This window comes from Haliotis asinina, chromosome 5 (assembly GCF_037392515.1).
Source record: "Haliotis asinina isolate JCU_RB_2024 chromosome 5, JCU_Hal_asi_v2, whole genome shotgun sequence".
Classification (NCBI taxonomy): Eukaryota; Metazoa; Mollusca; class Gastropoda; order Lepetellida; family Haliotidae; genus Haliotis; species Haliotis asinina.
Window position 1 is genome coordinate 69350308 of NC_090284.1, and position 22523 is coordinate 69372830.

The window sequence follows — 22523 nt, forward strand, 5'->3', positions numbered from 1 at the left end:
ACACGCTCTTTTCTCTCAGAATGGCAGAGCCCAACAAGGGTAATGTGGCCAAGTGTTTAACCCAAGCTTCAGTTGTATCGATGATCTGATATCGATAGGGAACTTTCAAATTCCATAGCCAATCTCCTAGAACACTTTTCCACACCCGAACAAGAGTGGGTGAGTTTAGTTTTATGCCGCACTCGTCAATATATCAGCATGGCGTCAGTCTGTAAATAATAGAGTGCCGACAACCAAGTGATGACGAACATGAATATCGAATTGGAATACGATGACACGTGTCAACAATGTCAGCGGGTCTAACCCGTTAACGAGAGAGGAGAGAGAGAGGGGGGGAGAGAGAGAGAGATACAGAGACAGAGACATATACAGAGGAGAGAGACAGGGGAGAGAGAGAGAGAGAGAGAGAGAGAGAGAGAGAGAGATTGTTTTAATTTTTGGTTACCTGTTTTGAACAGACGAACTATTTAAACATGCATGGAGGTTTAGATTTACATTAGATTTAGGTTTAGATTTACTATCAATGACGGTCACTACACTCACAATACAGTCGAACCCGTTTATCCGGACGTTTTGGTTTTACTCGAAAATCGTTCGGATAGCGAGACGCCCGGTTAACTGGATCAAACAAGCACAATGTAACAGGATCTCTGCTTGGCTGCCAGTTAGGTACACATATGTACCTTCACCCAAAAATTATCTCAGACGATAAAGCGCCACAAAAAGATCAACCAAACGAAAACTCTTCTCAAACTTTTAGTCTTTCAAATATCATCTGAAGACAGATTTATTTCGACAGTCTTACATTTGCTAAAACACACAGACCATATCTATTAGTGGTTGCCCACTAGTCATCTGTCAGATAAATGTCCATGACTGCTGTGGACACATCTTAAGCATCAGCAAGGTGTGGAGTTTTGGCAGAAGCATTACACGACGCAACTGAATTAAACAAAATACACCGGACAAAATAAGTTAGGGATATTGATATTTCTATGATTGATATTTCATCAATTAGTGTGTCAATGAATAAATAGATCATTATTCATCATTTCAAAATTGACATGTATCCCTAACCAGTTTAGTCCAGTGTATTAGAATCCCCCTGAAAGACTATCTGAACAAAACACATTTGTATTTCATGAAGTTCATGTTCGTTATGTATACTTTGTAGATGCTATGATGATTTGTTTGGAAGCTTCATTTCTTTGGAAATGCTATTGGCACCTAAATCACTTCATTACTAGACATCGTGTATGTACAGAAGTTTCTCCACAAATATCATCTACATTTTTTACAGTATATATTTATGCAAAGGAGATCCCTCTGGCGTTATGACTAACTATTCTGATTGTCAGCTACGACATTCTGGACAAATCACAACTATTTAGTTATCACTAATAAATAAATGAAGACTTTCAGTCAAGAAGTAACACCTACAAAACAAAGTCAAATGTCCACCCCAAACTTCATTATAGAATTCCCGGTGTAAATGCATTTTGAAAATAGTTCAAATGAGAATTTGTGCAGCTCAGTCTTGAATTTCATAAATGACAAAAACATTCACAAATCATCGTTACGTTGTTACATTCTAAAACGTGTGTAAATCTGTGCACAATACTTTCTGTTAGAGAGCCAGTGACTCCTTAACTCACGAACTGAAGCAGAAAATACAGATATCATCTCAGTCGTATTAATCTCATCAAGTCTTTAGGGGAAACCCACCAAAGTTTCACTTGTATGTGTGCAGATTCACACAGGGTATATGAAAAGTGTCCGTCATGCAGTATATCGAACTATACTGTATATAGTTTATAGATATATCACCCTCTTCTATTCTATTGTTTGGGCAAGTTTTTTGCAACAAGGTTTATACAAGATTAACAAAGCTTTTGAGACCCGGTAAAAGTGTATATCTTCAGTATATTGAACAGCACTGGCAAAAGCCTTAAGTGCATAATATGGTTGCATAACGTCCAACATATCACGCGAACAGCACAGGCGATAGTGGAGCTGTATAACACACACATGATAGTTATCGTGTAGGTGCTCCCGATCATCTGGACTCTTCCTTGTTGTTCAGAATGGAGCTTCTGTTACTGTGACAGTCTTCTTGCAGATCATCAGCATCTAAGTAGGTCAGCCACCGCTCAACACTCTGCTCCGATGTCGGAGCTGCACTTTTATTCTTTATAACTGAAAGAAGAAAGCTCATATAAGGCAGTCTTGTTAACTGAACATCCCTTAAAGATCAATTTCACATTCTTCCTTATAAGGTGACTGCAAACTATTGTGTGTCCACATCATGCTCCACATGCCCAGCCCCAGTGACAACGTGTCGCTATATTTAGACGGAGATAGTGTAATGTTACACATGTATTTAGAGATAAGGATATCCGCTGTGACTGTACATGGTTACGGACAACAGCCTTCGTCTCCGCATGTTCATGTCAACCCTGGGAACAAGACTGAAGTTCATAAGGCAATGTAGAAACAAACAGGAAAATATATGAACAGACAGATGAATATCATATATGTCGTACCACCTGAAAATAACAATTCTATGTTTGTGCCAACGATTCCGTGATCCACCTAACCGTTAATTTCCTAAAGTAACGTATAAAAAGCATTCTTCAAACGTCAGTTTCATATCAGAGACGTACAAAACCGATTCAGTAGAGTTTTCTCACTATCGAAAGATACGGACACTCTGATTAACATACGTACTCAAAATTGTAAAGAATGTTAGGGACATACGTGGTGCTCTGTTGCAAACTCGTTGTATTAAAACATCTTCTCTGACACCATTTCTACATCGCCCAGAACAGAGCCGGAAAGTAATCAAGGATAACATGGCTATTAAGATGATTGCCAAGACAGCGGACACCGCCCACAGCAACTGGACAAAAGGGAACTTGCTTTTTGGCTTGGGGAAATCTGAAATAGACGAAAACATGTAGAATATGTTCAAACAGCACTTGCAAACATCATTTGTACAGACCAAACCCCTAAATATGAAAATGACAAACATGAAGCACTCGGTCATTCAACATCGTGTGTACCATCCTCGTGCATCCAAGACAGGTGCACCTTGTTCTCATGCTTATCAAGTTCACAATGAAAGCTTGAAGAAACATCGCATTCTATCCTTCTACTAGAGCTCTGCGAAGTCCAGGAAGTTCCACTGGGTGACGTGTGTACATGACGTGTGCTCAGTTGGAACGAGGTCTGGCGAGCATGCTGACCACTCCCTTTGCTTTACACCCTGCTGTCAGAGGAATTCGGTGACAAGCCTGAGCCTATGAGGCCAAGGGTTGTCGTCTTGCAATAAAGAGGGCCCATTATAAAAGACATGCACAGCTTGCAGGAATGGTACTGAGCCAGAATCCCGATATCGCTGCCCAGTAAAATTACCGTCGACCACCTGCAGTGAAGTTCGTCCAGTAGGAGCTATCCCCACTATGACGGACCCCGCCAAATCGGTTATGCGTGGCCCTTGCGACGATAAATAAAACCTTTGATGGCCATTAAGGAAGGATAAATTTCATCTGCTTTCATCAGTGAAGAGCACACGAGATCATAGATGTTGATTACAGCAGCCACGATGTCTACTCCATCTCAAACATGCCTGTCTCTGACGTGATGTTAGTGGTGGGAGAACTGCTCTTAAACGGCTCCAGGATATGTTTACAATGTTGTCTTGTTTACTGAAGTGTTGTCTGATGATCTGCTACGTTGATGAACCCGTTACGTACCGCAGTGTTAATAGTATGCCTATCAATAACATGCCTATCTCGGACTGTTGTGACTCCAGGGTGACCTGGTCCTCGTGCATATTCCACATACCCACTGGCTGCTCCAGTCTACCAATAGCACTCTGACTCTTAAAGCTGACAGTAAGCTACCGCTGAATTTGAACAGATTCCAAAAGGCCTATAACCTTAAAGAATGTAAATGATATTTCAACGACCTAATTTGTATTATTGTTTCTTTTACTGTAAAGCTTGTTGATCGTTCAGCTGTGTATAGGTGCATTTCAAACATTGCCACCCTTCATTAACGACGCCGAGTGTATATCTCCGACATTTTTATGATTATGAGATCTAAAACCTCTGCAACAGCTTCCATTCGGGTGTTAGAGGAATATGTAAAACGTATGTGAATGGTATGGGTCACTGGACACCAGTCATCCGTAGCATAAGTGCAGCGTTTAAACCCGAGACCATAACTTTTCACATGGTCGTCAGTCACACACCCGTCAACGTGTGACACACAATGCCATTAATAAAGGAGGCATCAGAATGAGAGTTACACGGAATTACAGCAAAATAAGAAAAAAAGAATTGTACGAGAACATTTTGTTCTTTGTTCCTGGGTGCAAGAAAAAGAATTACAGAATGTACAACAAGTACAAACACACCTACGCAACATATTATGTAAATGTATGCACTACTTCGAAACTATCTATCTAAAAGATATTCACAGAAAATATCAAAAACAAGTCACTGAATTTAACCTGTTATACGTAATTGTAAAAATGCTTCGAGCTATTGTGCTCCAAAAACCTTGTTTTAAACGAATTATACCTCACCTGGACACATCTGTGCACATGCGCCATTTATTTCGTCGTCTGTAGTACAGATGTCCGCGCATGGTTCACACCTTAATACGACCTTGTCCAGATATGTGTCAGGGGGGCATAACTCTGTTTGGTCCTTAACATTCACACTTTCCACCCCTTTGAGTCCTTGGAACATGTAACCTGCATTGAAATGAGGAGATCATATAAGAAACTATCGCAATGCCCAAACTATAACATATCTCATTACATAAGAGAGATTGCAATTGCTTCCAACATGGTATTATCGCGTATCCAGTCATATAGCCGGACTGTGAATGTGTGAGTTGGGTTTAACGCCAGTATTCCAGTTATATCGTGCCTAGACGCAGCAAGAGGTCTATACTCCAAAGGGAGTTGATGACGATGGTACAATGTGCCGTTGAGATTGACATCCAGTGATCGAGGAAAAACACACCAGCGCCTTAAGCACGCACTAGTCGCGTGGATATGTGCGCTATATAAATATCCAGTGATAAATAAATAGTCCTCACAAGTCAGAAGATTGTGAGACAAAGGTCACTTTGGAACTATTCCAGCAATATCACAACGGAGAACGCCAGAATGGGCTTCACTCACTGTACCCATGTGGTGAATCGAACCCGTGTCTTCGGCGCGACGAGCGAGCGTTTTAACCACTCGACTACCCTACTGCCCTTACTACTCAGGTGAACCAAAGAATGTGGTAATGGAGCGGGCAAAGCCAGATACATGTTTGGTGATTCTCTAAGGCCAAGGGACGTAATTCTACTGAGCCTTTAGGGTCGGGCGGACATTTCACCTTTCACTTGTTCACGCATGGCACAATTGGCGGGATGGTTTTGTTCTGATAAATACATTAATCAAATAAACTCTGTTCACAAAATCTTCACATTTAATATTCGTATTTACACATGAAAGGAGTAATGAGATGTATTGCACTAGTCCGAATTAATGCTGATTGTATACCGCAAACCTACTTAACTCCCATACTGTAGATTAACATGGAAGCCGTACCCTGACTCAACATTCTGTCTACCAGCCGAACAATCTTTATCCTTTTACTCCGAAGCGAAAGCCAGAAAGGCGGATACTGGCTACACTAACCTACCTGGGCAATGTCGCAGACACAGGTCTGTGGTCAGCTGTATCGCAGCGTGTTCACATATTTGTCCACAGTGTTCACACGTGCCTTTTCCTTCGTCCAGATACTGACCAGATGGGCATACCCGTTGGACTGGGGAAGTAAGGCTAGACTCAACCAGTAACACGGAGTACACGATGAGGTTTAGCATGCTGATAATGTACACAAGAACGTTCAACCCTAAACAAAGCTGTATCCGACACACTTCTGTTCCCGATCAGTTCTGAATATTCAGGGTCCGCATCTGCGTGTAGGTTTTAAGACTACAGGTTATGTATTTACCCGACCACCAAACATTTCCCTAAAACCCATGTCAAAACGAAAGTAGCTGTGTATTTTCCGCTAAGCTATTTATAGCTACCAGGCATCTGAAAATCCCGATGAGTCATGTACATTTGAGTCCATTCCTTTCCGCAATTTCATCCGCTGATAAACGACAAAGTGTTACATGAATATATCGTCGAGTTGTATAATGTTGTGATAATCTGTTAATTTACATATCTCTTAAAGACAACCTCAAGCTGGAAACTGGCCAACTGCGTGAGTAAAACCTTGTTTGTCCTGTGAGCCTTGACTTATCTCCCTTTGATTGAGAACACTTTTAACAATTCCCATCTGCTGGGAGACCTACGTGGTTACTGTGAGTGGGTCTAGTATTAGGCCACTTTTAGGCCATATTTCAGCAATATCACGACTGGGGGACAGTGGAAATGGGCTTCCCTTATCAACAAGGTTACATAATAACAGATAAAAAATACAAATAAATTTCTATTTAAACATTCAGCTTAACTTTCATTAGAGAAACGTTCATACCACTCTTCTGTAAACTTCCTATATGTTGAATACACCTGCATAAATGATTTATTATGTGTCTCTCCATCACGTTGTCACAAAATAACAGTCACCTTTTTACGACTTTGTCATTTTATACAGTTAGACCTAGCATGCCTAAAAGACAACTTAACTTTGTTGCAGACAGAATATTCACACATCCAGAAAACAATTTACCTGTAATACAATAAGACTCTACCTTGTTTCGTACTTATTGAAACTGTCCTATCAGAAATGCTGGATAAATTCAAATCTTTCCAGAGATTGATTACAATTATGAAATAGTTTCTGAACGCATTTGCTATCCCTCGAGGGGCGATGGACGGTCTCGAGAAGACCTAGGTTCGATTACTCGCATGTTGCTGAAGTGAGTGAGTGAGTTAGATCTAAAGTCATATCGGCAATATTTCAGCCATATCGTGACAAAAATTAGGTCTAAATTTATAATACAGGCACATAATATATAAAATCCCGTCGACGAAGGACAGTACAACACTAGAATACCACAGACTTTGTTAAAACTAGCTAGCAGATATCTTAAAATGGAGAAAATAATATTTTGGACAAAACAGTGTGAAAAAGGGCTATAGATCGCCAACAGCTGAGGATAGATCACCATACCAGGGACCATGGTGATATTGCTGGAATATCACGCCGGCGAAAAACTACACTCCCTAACTCCTGTCTTTGCACCGGGTACAGCAGCCAGCTAAAACCTCATATTTTCTACTCCGCCAGCCCGTGGCAAGTTGCTGTGATGAGGGCGATGGAGGAGCCTAGTGGTTAAGGCGTGCTCTCGCCTCGCCCAAAACCCGGGTTCGATTCTTCTCGTGGGTACGATTTGTGAAGCCATTTTTGGAGACCCCCAGAACTAAACTCTAAACTCACTCACTCACTCAGATGCGAGTAGTCTATGTCTAGTGTCTAGTCCAGGTTCGATTATATCGATGCACTCTTCATGGAGTGCGGAACAGTCTTATTATTGTAGATGTAGGTACAAATGAGTGTCCAGGACATGAAACATGCTTCACTTGCTCCGGAGAGCAACGAAAATTACGTTACATAACAACACGACTCCATCGTTATATCTGAAAACAGTTTTAATACACCGTGTTTTTTCTGACAGCAAAAATGTCGATGTCATTAGCACAGAGTGCATTGTTCATAATAGTTATGCATGCTGTAACATATCCTACCTCTGTAAACAGTTAACTGCATGATTCTGGATATAAAACATTATTGATAACCCTTGAAACGGGGCAAACAGTAAACAAAAACAAATAAAATGTTTATTATGAGGTAGAATAAATTTATGAATATGACAATGCTGTATTTCATTCTGAGGTACAATTAACTCTGCGTACAACACACGCAGATAGTATTAATGTCATAAACCAGTAGATGTATAATACTACATATTCGTCACTTAATGGATAATGTACATACAGCATAAATGTAAGTGTGTTTAGAAACCCCAGTGACTAAAAGATTCACACTAGTGCCGGTTTAGTATGTCATGTTCCTCCTAATGACATCCAAGTGCTGGTGTGTTAAAACTGTGTTAAAACAGCCACATATATCATGAGGTAGGTTGGAAGATGTCATACACGAGATTTAACTATACTATTTACATGGACTCCGTCTCTGGCCCTTTAAATAACACCATTTATTGCATAGAATGTTCTCAGGTTTACTTGTATCCCTTGTATATTTGCCATTTACTAACCATGGTATTTCAGTGTAAAACTGTAACTTTGAGGGATGATGACTACATCATCTGATATTTGTACGTATCACACTGGGGCACAGTTTTACAATGAATGTCTACAGTATGCATCGCATGCCATTCAAACACTGAATCTTCCAGTTAGTCGATGAGATCACGGAGGCACAACAAAATGCATACTATGATTACGTCATGCAACAGTCAAATACGTGATTGCCACTCATTATCAAATGTGTCCCTGTTGTAAATTAGTACAACCAGAGACCCAAAGATGACGCTATCACAACGCTGGAAGTTAGTTCTTGTTAGACAACAACGTGAATAAATGGACTCAGGCATAAACATGCTCGAAACTTGCTTGATCATCGTCGACGTCATGAGACCTCCTTATCCCAGCAAACGGGTCGCAGTCACACGGAGCTTCAACCTGCCTCTCCTGCAACCTCCCCACCACTCTCTCCTGCAACCTGTCCTCCACTCTCTCCTGCAACCTCTCCTCCACTCTCTCCTCCAACCTCTCCCGTTGTTCATCTATGTTCATGCCCTGTCGGCCAATCCATCCGCAAGTTTCCACATACACCGACTTCGCGATTTCCGCTAGGAAGCCTGCCCCACAGTACATATACACGTGAAGCATCAGTTGGTGGAGTCGACGTCTGATGTTCCTGTTCCGTAGGTGTCGTTGTCGGTCCAGTTTTACCATAAGGTATAGCAAGAGGAAGAAGGTTGAGGTAGTGACGACTAGTAGTTCCAGCACGAGCATTAATTGATACAATAGGCCAAGACGAAAAGTCACAGGAGGATCTGAATACAAGAGAGAGCAATAGTCACATTCGTAATAAATAATTTTTGCGTTATATTTCGTAATTCAGTCTTTATGAAAGTGATCTCAAAATGTATTATTTTTTATAATGCATAGGCGGGTGCACATGTGGATCTGCTGTCGTAATAAACATAAAACAGTAATGCCCCATAGGAGAAGTGCATTGCTGGAAGTGTTTAAAAGAGTTTATTGTTCGTCAATACTCTTATGTATTGGGGAGACCTAGCGTTAACGAAACGGTGTATCTATCCTTCCACATGAACACAATTGTGCGTATGTCTGCACGTGTGTATGCGCGTCCGAGTTTGGATTGGTTTTAAATGGCATCACTGGAAGTGTCTATTTCACTTACCTAGCAATCTACAGAGCCATGGTATGTGTATGGGAACGGGACACTGCTGCACTTCCCGCCAGTAGGCGTTGTCGTCTGCTCCACACACGTCTGGTGTATCCTGTGGTTTGACCAAGCTACACATCGGAAGCGAGAGCACCGATGGGTGGGAAATACCTGTTGGGATGTGGAGGGAAAATATTACTAAACTATGTAATCACCATTTAGTTTAGGTTAGTTTATGACTTCAAACATTATCTACATCATGATTCATATATGTGCAGACGAGCCTCGACAACTGCAAGTGTATCGTGTTGCGGTGGGGGTAGCCTCTTGGTTAAAGCGTTTGCTCGTCACTCAGTTCGATTCTCTACATACTATTAGGTATAATGTGTGAAGACCATTCCTGGTGTTCCACCCCTGTGATATTGTTGTAGTATTGCTAAAGTTGGCATACAACCATGCTGTGAGTGAGTTTAGTTTTACGCCGCACTCAGCAATTTTCTAACTATAAGGCAGCGGTCTGTAAATAATCTAGTCTGGACCAGACAATCCAGTGATAAAACACCATGAGCATCGATGTGTGCAATTGGGAACCGATGACATGTGTCAACCAAATCAGCGAGCCTGAGCACCCGATCCCGTTAGTTGCCTATTACGACAAACATAGTTTTTCGATGTTATAATGAAATTTCTGTCAAATGCCGAATCGTTAATATGAGTCAGTATATGTCATGAACATCTTTCAATGGATTCTTATCTCTTAGTGCTGACAGGTTTCAGTTCCTTAAATGCTGTTCCTAAATTGACCAATAAAACATATCATCACCGCACGCCTTCCCTGGCTTCCATTATGGCCCCTTCATGGGGAACACATACATCTGCATTAAATGGTCCTGCATCAAAGTAATCAACAGATTATAAATTGTTTTGAAGGGGTTTGTTTTACGTATTGCTTAAATCAGACCGATAAAGTAATAATAACATCAGCCCCATTTTCCTTATGAAAAATGAATTAAATAGGAGAAAAGTGTACTAAATCTCTGCAAATAGTGAGTGAGTTAAAATTTTACATCGCATCGGCAAAACTGCAGCCATATAGCGATGAAAACAAGGTAATTAATTGAAAATAGCTGTCGACAAAGGATAGTAAAAACAACTAGTGTATCACAGATGTATATTAAAACTAGTAATGAAATCTAAAAAAACCTTTAACTATAGAAGACAAAAATACTAACAATTGAAGGTAGATCACCATACTAACTAAAGGCTCCAGCAAGAAGTAGATTATCAGTAATTAAAATCTTGCCATTCATGTGTTGTTCCTCACTACACTCCATACATCTGATTCCGGGAGGTAGTGCTAGAAAGCAGATCAGTTTGGCGATTAACTGCATTGTCCTCATCTGAAAACTAACATGACACTGATTTGAAAGTACAGTTGCAGGGATCTTAATAAGAGGTAATATATGTTTATTAACAAAACCCTCGTTTAATGGTGCATGTCTCACATTGCAAGGGCCATAATTTACTATTTTGGAAATGGTTTTGCTGTTTCCATTCGAGGAGGTAGCATTCTCAATATTGTGAAACATGTATTACTATGTTGTTTGATATTAGTGGATAGGATGTATTGAGAGAGCTTTGAAACGCTTTTGACATGCGCAGTTTTATCTGAAATTCATCTCGATATCCAATACAAATTGTAGAGTTTGGGCTATTGACTTGATGTGAGAGCACATGTGTTGAACTGAATGTGAGTTTAACCGCCAGGCCTAACACACTCAGTCCATACGAGCAGTAAGTAAACGGGAACTGTGAGTGCAGTGTCTCTATGACTGGCATGAGTGTCCGCAGTGAAAGGGTAGACCCACAATGAGTGGAAGATGACAATCTTAGTGACAATACCAGGAACACATGACGAAGCCAACATACGTGTGACCATAGGTAAAGGTGAGTATGTTGATGGAACTTCTATCCTTACAGATTATATATGTACTATTAATGATGGCTGATCACCCTGATCATTGATCATCTAAATACAGAATGGAGAAGGATTGTTTTGATCACATTCCTCATGAAAATATTCTTAAATTGCTAAGTCGCCTTGTAATGTTATGGTATTGAGTGAATATGGGAAATTCCATCGAGAGCTTCTATACATAATTATGTCAAGTATATGTGAAGGTTAATTTGTATTTACACAGTATAAATTGCCATATCAAATTTGCAGAAAGCTCGAAACTACAGATAGTATGGGTAACAAAGGTAAAGAGTGTATGTGTTTACGTGGTTTGGGTTAGTTTGGATAAGTTAATCATTCAATCGTTACCTGATACTTTGGTACAGTCATGGAACGCCCTCTAGCGGGAATATTCCTGAACGAGGCGTAAAACCAAAAAGAAAACTGTAGTAATGGCAGTCGTCTTGATGAATCTTTGAACTGTTCATAAATATTGAAGTCAGTTCTTGATCTTGAAACATGTGTATATTACTATTTCCTCAGTCAAAGTGCAGTTCATTCACAATTTACTCATTGTAATTCTAAAATAGCAACTGCAACTGGTTGTCATCACATCGAATGTACCCAAAGGTCTGTTATAGACAGAGATATGACTGTCTGAGATACCCGTTCTCATATGTATGTGATGGATGTCATTTTATATGTATACACATGCTGATGTGTGATGTCATATGTATGTAGTGGATGTCATTTTATACGTCCACATGTGTTGATGTGTGATGTCATACGTGTGTGATGGATGTCATTTTATATGTATACATGTGCTGATGTGTGCTGTCATACGTGTGTGGTGGATGCCATTGTATATGTCTACACATGCTGATGTGTTTTCTCATATGTATGTGATGGATGTCATTTAATGCAATCAGTTGTTTAATGACGTCACAGACGACGAAATAAAGAAACAGTGGTTGCTTGACAAAAGTGATGTGTGCACATGTGAGATATCACATTGGTTATGTTACACCACATGGGAAATAAACATAAATACACAGTGCCATGAATACACAATACCACTTGCCATTTATCATCAGTTGCTGGGTGTGCGTTTATCTGTATACGAGATGCTAAATAAACCAGGATTCTCTCTGATACCAAACAATTATGTCTGGCTGTGCATGTTCTAACGCATTATCATCTTAGAAACAGTTGAAGCAACTGGTTAAAAACACTCAATATGAAGGCTAGGCTATAAAAAACGAACACGGAAGCATTAACATAATGCCATAATGCCATATATGAAGCTGGTAAGTTTTGATTAGCAAGTCAATACATGCGATCAATCATGGTTAATGTAAAAGTCAATGTACGTCAAGATTTCTCGTGTCAAACCTTAGTGAAATCGTGTCTCCACGCAATGTGCAGAACTTCCGTTAAACGCCACGTGATAAAGCTATCAAAATACAGGACATGATTTTCAAAAGCGGATATAGATCATCATAGATTATGTATATTCTATGGTCGTTTGTTTAAGTTACTGCTAACATTTAAAATGATTAAGAACGAACGTCTTCATTCGGTGACACACGATTCCCAAAGCTAATAACAACACTATGCCTTTCGATCCGTTTTCGGTTTATAGTATACATTTTCACATTTACCAGGAAGTTATTTCATAAGACTGGTTGAGGGGCATTTAAAGCGCGAGCGTCTAGGTCTGTTACCAAATAAGATATGTGTAATGGTTATATGATATGTAATTGTTTTGTTTATACAATGGTTTCTATATTGCCCTTGGCAGTTCATGGTAGGCCGGTTTGTGTCAAGGTAAGGGGTGTTCGAAACTGAAAGCCACATGTCATAATTCAATGCAAACGCATGCATAAAAACATAACACGGTCTGCGGTCTGTTATTTCAGGTAGTTGACGCATAAAAGCTTTATTAACAAGCGTTATTATTCCACTTGTAGCTGCACATCACTAACACAAAATTTGGCTTACATATTCTTTCGAACTTTCTGCATCACATACTAAGAGTCCCCTAAAATCCTATCTAAGCTAAATCCACGGTGCACGTGCAAACACGCTTATACTAATATAATTTTTCTTTCAAGAAAATCATGTTTTAAAAGCAAACGTACTCATAAAATGTTTATTCATGACTATAATATCATCCAATTTGCCAGGTATGATAGATTATAGTGCACATATATAAAATTTTATGTAATTTAAAATGTAAAAAAAATATTATTTGCCTTGCGTTACTTAGAAGTAAATATTTTGACACTTTCATGGCAAATTGAACATTTTCTGAAAGTTTTAATATAATAACTATTTTTATCATTATAATTTCGTTTCCACTGAAAATCGCAATAATCATAAAAGCACTGACCCTTAACCAACAATTATTCCAAAAAGAAGATACGAATGACTGAAATCATAACCACTGGCTCTGTTCGTCCATAATTGCTCATCAGCTCTGAGAAAACGATTGCATGTACTTCTCACACCATTTCCAATCCTTGCTTCCATCTTTTCTCTTAAAGATAATTTTGGAATTGTTTGGAATAGCAATGACGTTCAATTTGCTAGTTCCATGGACAAGTTTTATTTCGCCATGGATCCAACAGAATGTTGTATCATATGCAGCAAAGGTTTATCTCCCGTGATATTGTCTCCGTCACAAAAGATGTAACTACCTTACTACAAAGTATAATAAGGCGCAAAGATGGAACTGCTGAAAAATTATTTCGAATATTTTCGGTTTCAGGTCAATTGCCGTTTCATGTTGATGTTGAGACTGAATGTATTGAAAAGATTCCTGAGATCAACATTGCTAGCTGATTTTGGTGATGGTGTTAACATTTCTAACACTCGTGGAAGGAAACCGTGATTTCGCATTAGAAATAGTGGCCACAAGATCCTTATCGATGCATGGTATTCTCAGAAGTTTGGGAACCCTGAAGATGAACAATTGTGCAAAGTGAAATCAGATGTGGATATCATACGTTAGAACATCAAGTTAATGCTTTGTGAACTGACCATTACACTCCTGCTGATGATGCTTTTCATAATCACAGGGTGACCAGCCTAATACTCTCAGTGGTTTTGTTGAAAGGATTACAAACAAAAATACAAAGGGGATGTTGCTACAAAGCAAAACAAGGCATCTGTAACTTGTCACCAACCTGATTGTCCTGGTGTTCTAATATCAGTTATTTGTGATAACACTTTTTAAAGCAGGGAAATGTCTAGTAGTACTTAAATTCTAAGATTTCACTTGCTTGATTTTTTTAGTGTAAAAATCAAGCAATTATTGGGCAATTTATTGAATATTCATTGACTTTCAATTTTTCAGTTTCAGTCACAATGTTAAAATATGATTTTATCACCTTATATTTAGTGGTTTGTGGTGAAAAGGACATTGAACAATACACTTCAAGGTCTTTTGGACATATCTGAGCCTTATCATTTTAGGCCTTTGTGTCAACCAAGGGTAAAAACATATGAACATAGCACAAAAAAGGGTCACAACTCTGAAATGTGGTTTTGTTTTTCTTTTTGAAATTATTGTCAACCATCTTGAGATATATTCACTCAGATGTCAAACATTTATGTAGCTATGTACAGAAATATAGAGAAATTGTGACAGTAAATTGTAAAGCACACTTGATCTTCAACATTAGCAGAAGGTTGCATATGGTCGCCATATTGGCACGTGCACTATGAGTTTAGCACCAATTGGGATTTGGGGGATTTTTAGTATGTTGTGTGGGAAGTGTTGTAAAACATATCTGCTAAGTTTCATTTCTTCACCATTTTCCCACCCTTTGTGCTAACATCGATATGTCCTACGTGTAACACATTTGTACCAGATGTTTCGAGACAAGTTTTCACGTGTCACTTCTCTCAAACTGCATATGTCGTTAGTCCATTTTCGTGTGATATTTTCATGGCTGGAGTCAGGCTGCAGGCAGTTTTATCAAACTTGAGAGTAGCCCCGGCGTGGTACAGTCATGAACATGTTGCAAGTTCTGACAACAAAGCAGCAGCCTTTTACCCAGTTCGGTCTTTGTCAGCAGCAAATGAATATGAAATCATACATGATCCCTCTAGCGATTCCAGAATGTATTTTCTACTGCAAACGTATTTTTTATGTTTAATAGAGTAGGATAACTATGGTTTTTAATCTTGGCATATGTGTAAATTTAATGTATGACTTTATGTGCCTAAATTGCTAACAGGTGAGGGGGTGGTGTGAATCCATCTAGGTACCATACAGGAAGCAATTGTACTGCAAGTCCCCACAGTCCTTGGTGTGGTGATCGGCATTCAGTTGTTGGCAATGTATACCCCATTTTCATACAGTATTGTCCTCTTCAGTTAAACTGTTTTAGATATAATTATATATGTGATATACTAGCGGTTGTGCTCTTCTTCATCAACAGAGATTTAGTTTCTAATTTTCATAATACACAATGTAATAATTAATTGTTCTCCACAATACTACAATGCAATATTGCCGATGTGACGATAAATACCAGCTGACTCACTACAATACTGAATGACATGTCTTTTTGGAGAATGACGCTTGTAGACGCCTAGGCACGACACGTAAATACTTGTCGCAAACACCTGGTGTCATCACCGTTTAATGTTCCATAATTTTCAGTGCTCTGGTCATGTATGTTTCTTCACTGCATTACCTTAAATGTCTGCTTAAAAAGCGATTCAGACTGGTTTGGCGTTGAATCAATGATACAAACACTGTATCTACTGAGGTTTTTTTTTATTAACATAACATGGTGTGGCATGTCCATCAAACACAGCAACTGATGGAGCATCATAAAGTGCATTTATACGAATTTACATCACCTGTTAAATACTAGATGCTGGGTTTTTTTCTTTGATTAGAGCTTGAAACTATTTACTATCTATTTTAAGTCACATTTTCCAAAGACAGACATTTTGATACTGAATCCGCCCCCTTGGGTACGTCTTCCGATACTGGCAGCAAACCAAATAACCTCTCCTATCGGTATTTGTACCATGTTTCTGTGTATACGTGTTTTAAACTAGTAACGCTCTAAATAGATTGTGGATACAGATCATACATTATAGGAAGCAGAAGCATTCAGTGACAAAACATGTCAACACTGACAAAGTAAAACCTTTTCTGAAAATATGTCAGACATACTGATTTGTTGATTTGTTTTTCGGGTTTTTTCCTTGTTTGTCGTCATTACATTTATTGCAGAATTATGGTGGAATATGAAATAGTGGTGGAAGACGTTTAGGGATTGTCACGTGTTTGGTAGGGCATTGGTCAAAGAGACTTCGCTATAAATGAGAGCACATCTCACTTACTTGAAATACTTGACTTTCTCAGATATAACGTCATAAGGAATTCGGAAATCAAAAATTTAGACAAGTAAGCACACTTTACTTGTTGGTAGCAGTATCGGCAAAATCACACACTGTAATTTGACTAAAAAGTTTACTTGACGTTTCAGGTACATGGATGACCTGTTCCCGATTTCTGGAACAAAAACACATTTTACTCAAAAAACTGAGTTTGACAATTTGGAAAAATTGATTTTTTACGAGTCAAATGCATTTTTAAAATAAAAATCCCAAACAACTTAAGTAATCTATCCGCCAAACTCAAATTATCTACAATGTTTGAGTTTAATGACGATTTCAGTTCATTTGGGGAAATGCATATTCTCAAATTTGAATATAACCTCGAACTTGAGTCAAAACTCAAGTTTCGAGAAATGGGAGCCTGATACCGTTGAAATAGCTCAAACAGCTTGTACCATTCCAACTGATGAAAGATTCATAGCGAGGAAAACATATTCATAACCTGTATGGGAACAGTGAAATCAAATACAAACCAATATCCAAATAGTTCATGATATAATGCAATGTATTGTTAAACAGCAGAATAAATGTAGTTTCTGTACAATTCACCTTTGACAAATGTCATTTGAAATCTTTGACGACATATTACATAGCACTCATACAGCGATCACTCCTGGGAAGAAATGTGTGACGTGGAGGATTTGGCCCATCGTCACTGTTAAACTCGTCACTGAGTCTTCTACTATAAATGCCATAAAATGATGAGGAATATTATGATGAAATTCCAAAATCATGCTAGGTTAATGCCAGTGGTCTGACAGAAAACACTTGAGGCCAGTATGAGGTTTTGTATCGAATTTCCACTATGATTTCAACGAACAACTTCATATCCCATCAACAATCAAAACACAATAAACAAAACAAAACATATCATTCAACATATTACAGTAAAAATCTTTCCCATTTTGTATGTTATCTGTCAATGTTTTGAACACATGGCATGAAAACATGCCAATAGCGGTGGGTTTATGCATGCTCATTATCGTGTTAATCTGAGTTGCTCTGACCTTCAGATGCCATTCTAAAATCATAATTATCATGTTATGTGACTTGCTCACTATATAAACAATATATAATATTGACACAGACATGTAATATAATGCACACACAAGACAACCTGTTACACGTGATATCTATTATATCCACACACATGTCCATCTTTTACACATGATATCAATCATATAAACACTCAAGTCCATCTCCTACAGATGATATATCATATCCACATACAAGTCTACCTGTAACAAATTATATCAATCATATGTGCACACAAGTCCGCCTGCTATTCATGATATCTACCATATGCACACACAAGTCCATCTGTTGCACATGATACCTACTACATGCACGCACCAGTATAACCTACTACATGCACACACCAGTATACCTGTTACACATGATATCTAGAATGTAAATACACAAGTCCATCTCTTACATATGATCCAGTTCATGCGTTCTGAAGTCCATGTTTCTACACATGAGACCTAAGATATATGCATATGTCAGCCTGTATACAAAAGGATATATGAATTTATGTATACACCAGTCATGTGTGAACATGTCTCACACACATGACAATATCATATGCATACACCTGTTGTTACACATGGGATCCCCTTCACACACAAATTCATCTGAAACACACATGACATGACATACACACACAAATCTATCTGAAGCACAAATGGGGTACCATGAACACACAAATCGACCTGACGCACACATGGAATGACATGCACGCACAAATCCACCTGCAACACATATGGAATCTAATTCACACGTATATCCATCTGAAGTGCACATGGAACCACGTGATCACACACATTCATCTGAAGCACACGTGGAATCTCATGGACTCATCCACTTGTCACACATGGAATGGAATGCTCGCATTAATCCACCTGAAGCACATGGAATCTAATGCACACACAAATCTACCTGCCTGACATGGAATCACATGCACACACAAATCTACCTGCCAGACATGGAATCACATGCACACACAAATCTACCTGCCAGACATGGAATCACATGCATACACAAATCTACCTGCCAGACATGGAATCACATGCATACACAAATCTACCTGCCAGACATGGAATCACATGCACACACACATCTACCTGCCAGACATGGAATCACATGCACACGCAAATCTACCTGCCAGACATGGAATCACATGCATACACAAATCTACCTGCCAGACATGGAATCACATGCACACACAAATCTACCTGCCAGACATGGAATCACATGCACACACAAATCTACCTGCCAGACATGGAATCACATGCACACACAAATCTACCTGTCAGACATGGAATCACATGCACACGCAAATCTACCTGCCAGACATGGAATCACATTCACACACAAATCTACCTGCCAGACATGGAATCACATGCACACACACATCTACCTGCCAGACATGGAATCACATGCACACACAAATCTACCTGCCAGACATGGAATCACATGCATACACAAATCTCCCTGTATCACAGGCACATACAAAACTACCTGAAATACACGGAATCACAGGCACACACAAATCCAGCTGCATCACAGGCACACACAAATCAGTGTGGAAGATACATCCTTGTATGGCTGCTTAAATGTGTTCCAAGGACATAAGCTCTAAGCAACATATTGCAAGCTAAATAACATGTTCAAGTTTGAATGGTAATGCACACATACTTAATCGTTTATCGTGTTTATTATATCCTGTCTATTGGTTCGAACACACTTGAGCTCTTTTCAAATTGTTTCTATGACAACCACACTTCAGTTTCCAGCTTCCTGCCCATACCCATGCTCGCTTGAGGGGACTGACGAAAGTCATTCCAAAGTCATGTGTCACAGCACATACGTTTTTCACAAAGTAACAGAACATTATCAAAGCTTCACAGATCAAACCATAAACCTTAATGCCAGAGTGGATCGGAAACATAAATAAATCAACAAACAGCGGTGTTATCTCTAATGCAAGACATGTATAGAATTCTAAACATAGATGTCTTGAAATATCCTGAAGAGATCGCCCCATGCCACTGAGTGTAGAACACCATCGCCTTGACATTGACCATCCTACTCGAATGCTTCTTATCACACATGTCTTCACAAAGTGTGGCATCTTCAACAGATGCAGCAGGAGATGCTTCACCTTCCTGCCAATGTGTGTCTTTCGTGTGCATATCTGTCTGTCAAGAATGACCATACAGAACATGAGGCACATGTAGAACAACACGCAGCCAACCAGGGACACAATCAACATTCTCAGCTGACTTAGGTCGCCTGCAAGAAAAGGTGGGTACATGTATTAAGCACAATCAGTCTCATCAACACAGCATGTATCTTAGTTTTTTAAGAAACAAAAACATCAGATCACGTGTGAGTAATGATCATAATAATACACTGAACACGCACGCACACACACACACACACACACACACACACACACACACACACACATGCATACATGAGAAACAAATGTATAACAATTCATAATACACCAGGAGCAGATATCAGAGTGAGTCAGGGTGAGTCAGTTTGAACAGTTTTGTGGTTAACTGCCAGGAACTCACCTGTTTCATAACTGGCTTTTAGCAGAGTGGTAAAGACCACTGCCTTCGTGCATAGAAGCAACTTCTATGTCATTGAGGTGAGAACCAAGATACTGCGGCAGTGAAATATGTAAATAGCAAAATATAAATATCATCAGTCGATGATATGCAAACTCTAAGGCCATCTTTTGAAGGAAATTGGACATTATGCAAATATTTTTCCGAAATACATTTGGAATTCAGTTTACCCCTAAACTGACTTACTTGAAATAATATTGCATAAAGACTGTGTTAACATTGATCTGCAAATAATCCAGACCCTCACATCTACCATTTACCACACATCAGGATAAAGAGATTGTGGTATGTCAAATACGTGTTCCTGCTTCCTCAGGTTTCTGATGCACAATATTGTTAGCTTAAAGTCAGCCCTAAAGACTCTAAGTTTCAATTCGAAAATATCAAAAACATCTGATCACTACAGACATACATGCATGCACGCAAGCACGCAAGCACGCACACGAACGGGTACGGACGTGCATTGTACCTAGGATATGACTTCTTCCAAAAATATCGAAACTGGAAGATCGTATTATGGACGTCGAGCCTTGCACTGTATGGATCTCCATCTCCTTACAGCTTCTGTTTCTCGACCTGTTTGTACAACACATTAATTTAAAATAGGCACAAGTGAATACACGTTCCAGGATCAAAACCACATTATATATATGCAAACCACAAATACACACAAAACTCTGTGATGAATATTTGATACAGCGTACCTACAATTCAGCAAAGTGGATTGTAAAATTTAGAATATCAAACCATAAATTGTCAAAGCAAAAATGTTCATTACAAAATACATAAAATCACAAAGAACTAGTACTTGTATTGGAGACTAATTCAATGTTTCACTTCAGTGTCCATCTTTATCAAACCTAAGACTTAAAAAATCTTCCTACCCATTATTGTAAATATCCAACTACCTCCTGTTTTCTTAATGAACTGGATGAATGACCCTTGATGTATGCTGTAACCAAACCACAACCTTTTAAAGCAGTTTGAATACATTTTCATCATGTGTATGACTATTCTATATCTAACGGTATACGTAATTGGGGGTTATTACGGTATTATTTAGAAGCTGTGTTACAGAAACAGTCTTCATGGTTTCCTGTGGAATCACTCAAATAACAGTTGCTATTTAATTGGGATACATCACAGCATAACTGCGTACTTAACGAATCAGTTGCAGCCTACATCTACATAATGTCAGATCAGTCACGGAAGGGTTTTGTGTCACTGCTATTGAACCTTGTATCAAATAGGTGACTGCCCTTCATGTAATACGTCAGATCAGTCACGGAAGGGGTTTGTGTCACTGCTATTGAACCTTGTATCAAATAGGTGACTGCCCTTCATGTAATATGTCAGATCAGTCACGGAAGGGGTTTGTGTCACTGCTATTGAACCTTGTATCAAATAGGTGACTGCACTTCATGTAATATGGGGCAGATAAAATCTGACACGCATACCACACGGTAAATATACATTCATTAAACCACAACAGGTATAAAAACAATCAGTGAACTTATGTCAGTGTTGGAATATTACACAGGGAAAGGGGCAAATTTACTATGTAAATGGAGAGGGGTACCGGCGGAACTCTTTCCATAGACACACAAGGCAAAAGCGCCTGTAGGGGTTCTTATGGACGGATTATTCAATCTAACTGATTTTAATGAAACCAGATGCAATGTAATTCCCTTAGCAATGACATACCGTTACAAGATCTATCACTAATACAAACTGAGCAGTCATATAATAAATTATTCCTTCCGAATTGATTTGCGAACCGAAAGTGGGGAATACCTTGGCCGCCATGTTGAAGGTCCGCACTGAATGGTAGCTCTCAATGCCATTTTAAGAAAAAGTTATTGAGGATGTTTTTAAATAAACATGTAATATGTCTGATTTTATTTTTATTTCTAAACCGACAATGCTCTAAAATGCGAATAGATTTGGACCTTTTTGTTGTTGTTGTTGTTGAAAAACTATTTTTATATGTTTTATACATTCAACAGCTTTAAGTAGTTGCCGCTGAGAATCAATAATCAGCAA

General features: G+C 38.9%; 3 protein-coding genes across 3 annotated transcripts; all 3 read right to left on the reverse strand.

Moving 5' to 3' along the window:
• Positions 1-1157: 1157 nt before the first annotated feature.
• LOC137285150 (uncharacterized) lies at positions 1158-6100 on the reverse strand. The gene is made up of 4 exons (XM_067817374.1): positions 5709-6100; positions 4592-4762; positions 2758-2937; positions 1158-2196 (listed from the first exon to the last, which is right to left on the reverse strand). Exons 1-4 carry the CDS (start codon positions 5890-5892, stop codon positions 2057-2059), a joined length of 675 nt encoding a protein of 224 aa, XP_067673475.1. The 5' UTR covers positions 5893-6100; the 3' UTR covers positions 1158-2056.
• A 1554-nt stretch (positions 6101-7654) lies between these two features.
• On the reverse strand, positions 7655-12870 carry LOC137284172 (uncharacterized). Its single transcript, XM_067815892.1, has 4 exons — positions 12808-12870; positions 10762-10865; positions 9474-9629; positions 7655-9102 (listed from the first exon to the last, which is right to left on the reverse strand). Exons 2-4 carry the CDS (start codon positions 10856-10858, stop codon positions 8630-8632), a joined length of 726 nt encoding a protein of 241 aa, XP_067671993.1. The 5' UTR covers positions 10859-10865; positions 12808-12870; the 3' UTR covers positions 7655-8629.
• Positions 12871-16174: 3304 nt separating this feature from the next.
• Positions 16175-22324, reverse strand: LOC137284139 (uncharacterized). The gene is made up of 3 exons (XM_067815826.1): positions 22275-22324; positions 20950-21056; positions 16175-20133 (listed from the first exon to the last, which is right to left on the reverse strand). Exons 1-3 carry the CDS (start codon positions 22322-22324, stop codon positions 19568-19570), a joined length of 723 nt encoding a protein of 240 aa, XP_067671927.1. The 3' UTR covers positions 16175-19567.
• Between the last annotated feature and the right edge of the window lie 199 nt (positions 22325-22523).

Coding starts and splice junctions, on each gene's coding strand:
- LOC137285150 (XM_067817374.1), bottom strand. CDS start 5,892: ATGCTAAACCTCATCGTGTACTCCGTGTTACTGGTTGAGTCTAGCCTT. Junction 4,763..5,708: donor GTGTCTGCGACATTGCCCAG/GTAGGTTAGTGT, acceptor ATTTCAATGCAG/GTTACATGTTCCAAGGACTC. Junction 2,197..2,757: donor AGTTTGCAACAGAGCACCAC/GTATGTCCCTAA, acceptor TTCTTCTTTCAG/TTATAAAGAATAAAAGTGCA.
- LOC137284172 (XM_067815892.1), bottom strand. CDS start 10,858: ATGAGGACAATGCAGTTAATCGCCAAACTGATCTGCTTTCTAGCACTA. Junction 9,630..10,761: donor TGAGGAACAACACATGAATG/GCAAGATTTTAA, acceptor ACATCCCAACAG/GTATTTCCCACCCATCGGTG. Junction 9,103..9,473: donor ATGGCTCTGTAGATTGCTAG/GTAAGTGAAATA, acceptor TCTTGTATTCAG/ATCCTCCTGTGACTTTTCGT.
- LOC137284139 (XM_067815826.1), bottom strand. CDS start 22,324: ATGGCATTGAGAGCTACCATTCAGTGCGGACCTTCAACATGGCGGCCA. Junction 21,057..22,274: donor CCTTCAACATGGCGGCCAAG/GTATTCCCCACT, acceptor TTGTACAAACAG/GTCGAGAAACAGAAGCTGTA. Junction 20,134..20,949: donor TGGAAGAAGTCATATCCTAG/GTACAATGCACG, acceptor CTTTTCTTGCAG/GCGACCTAAGTCAGCTGAGA.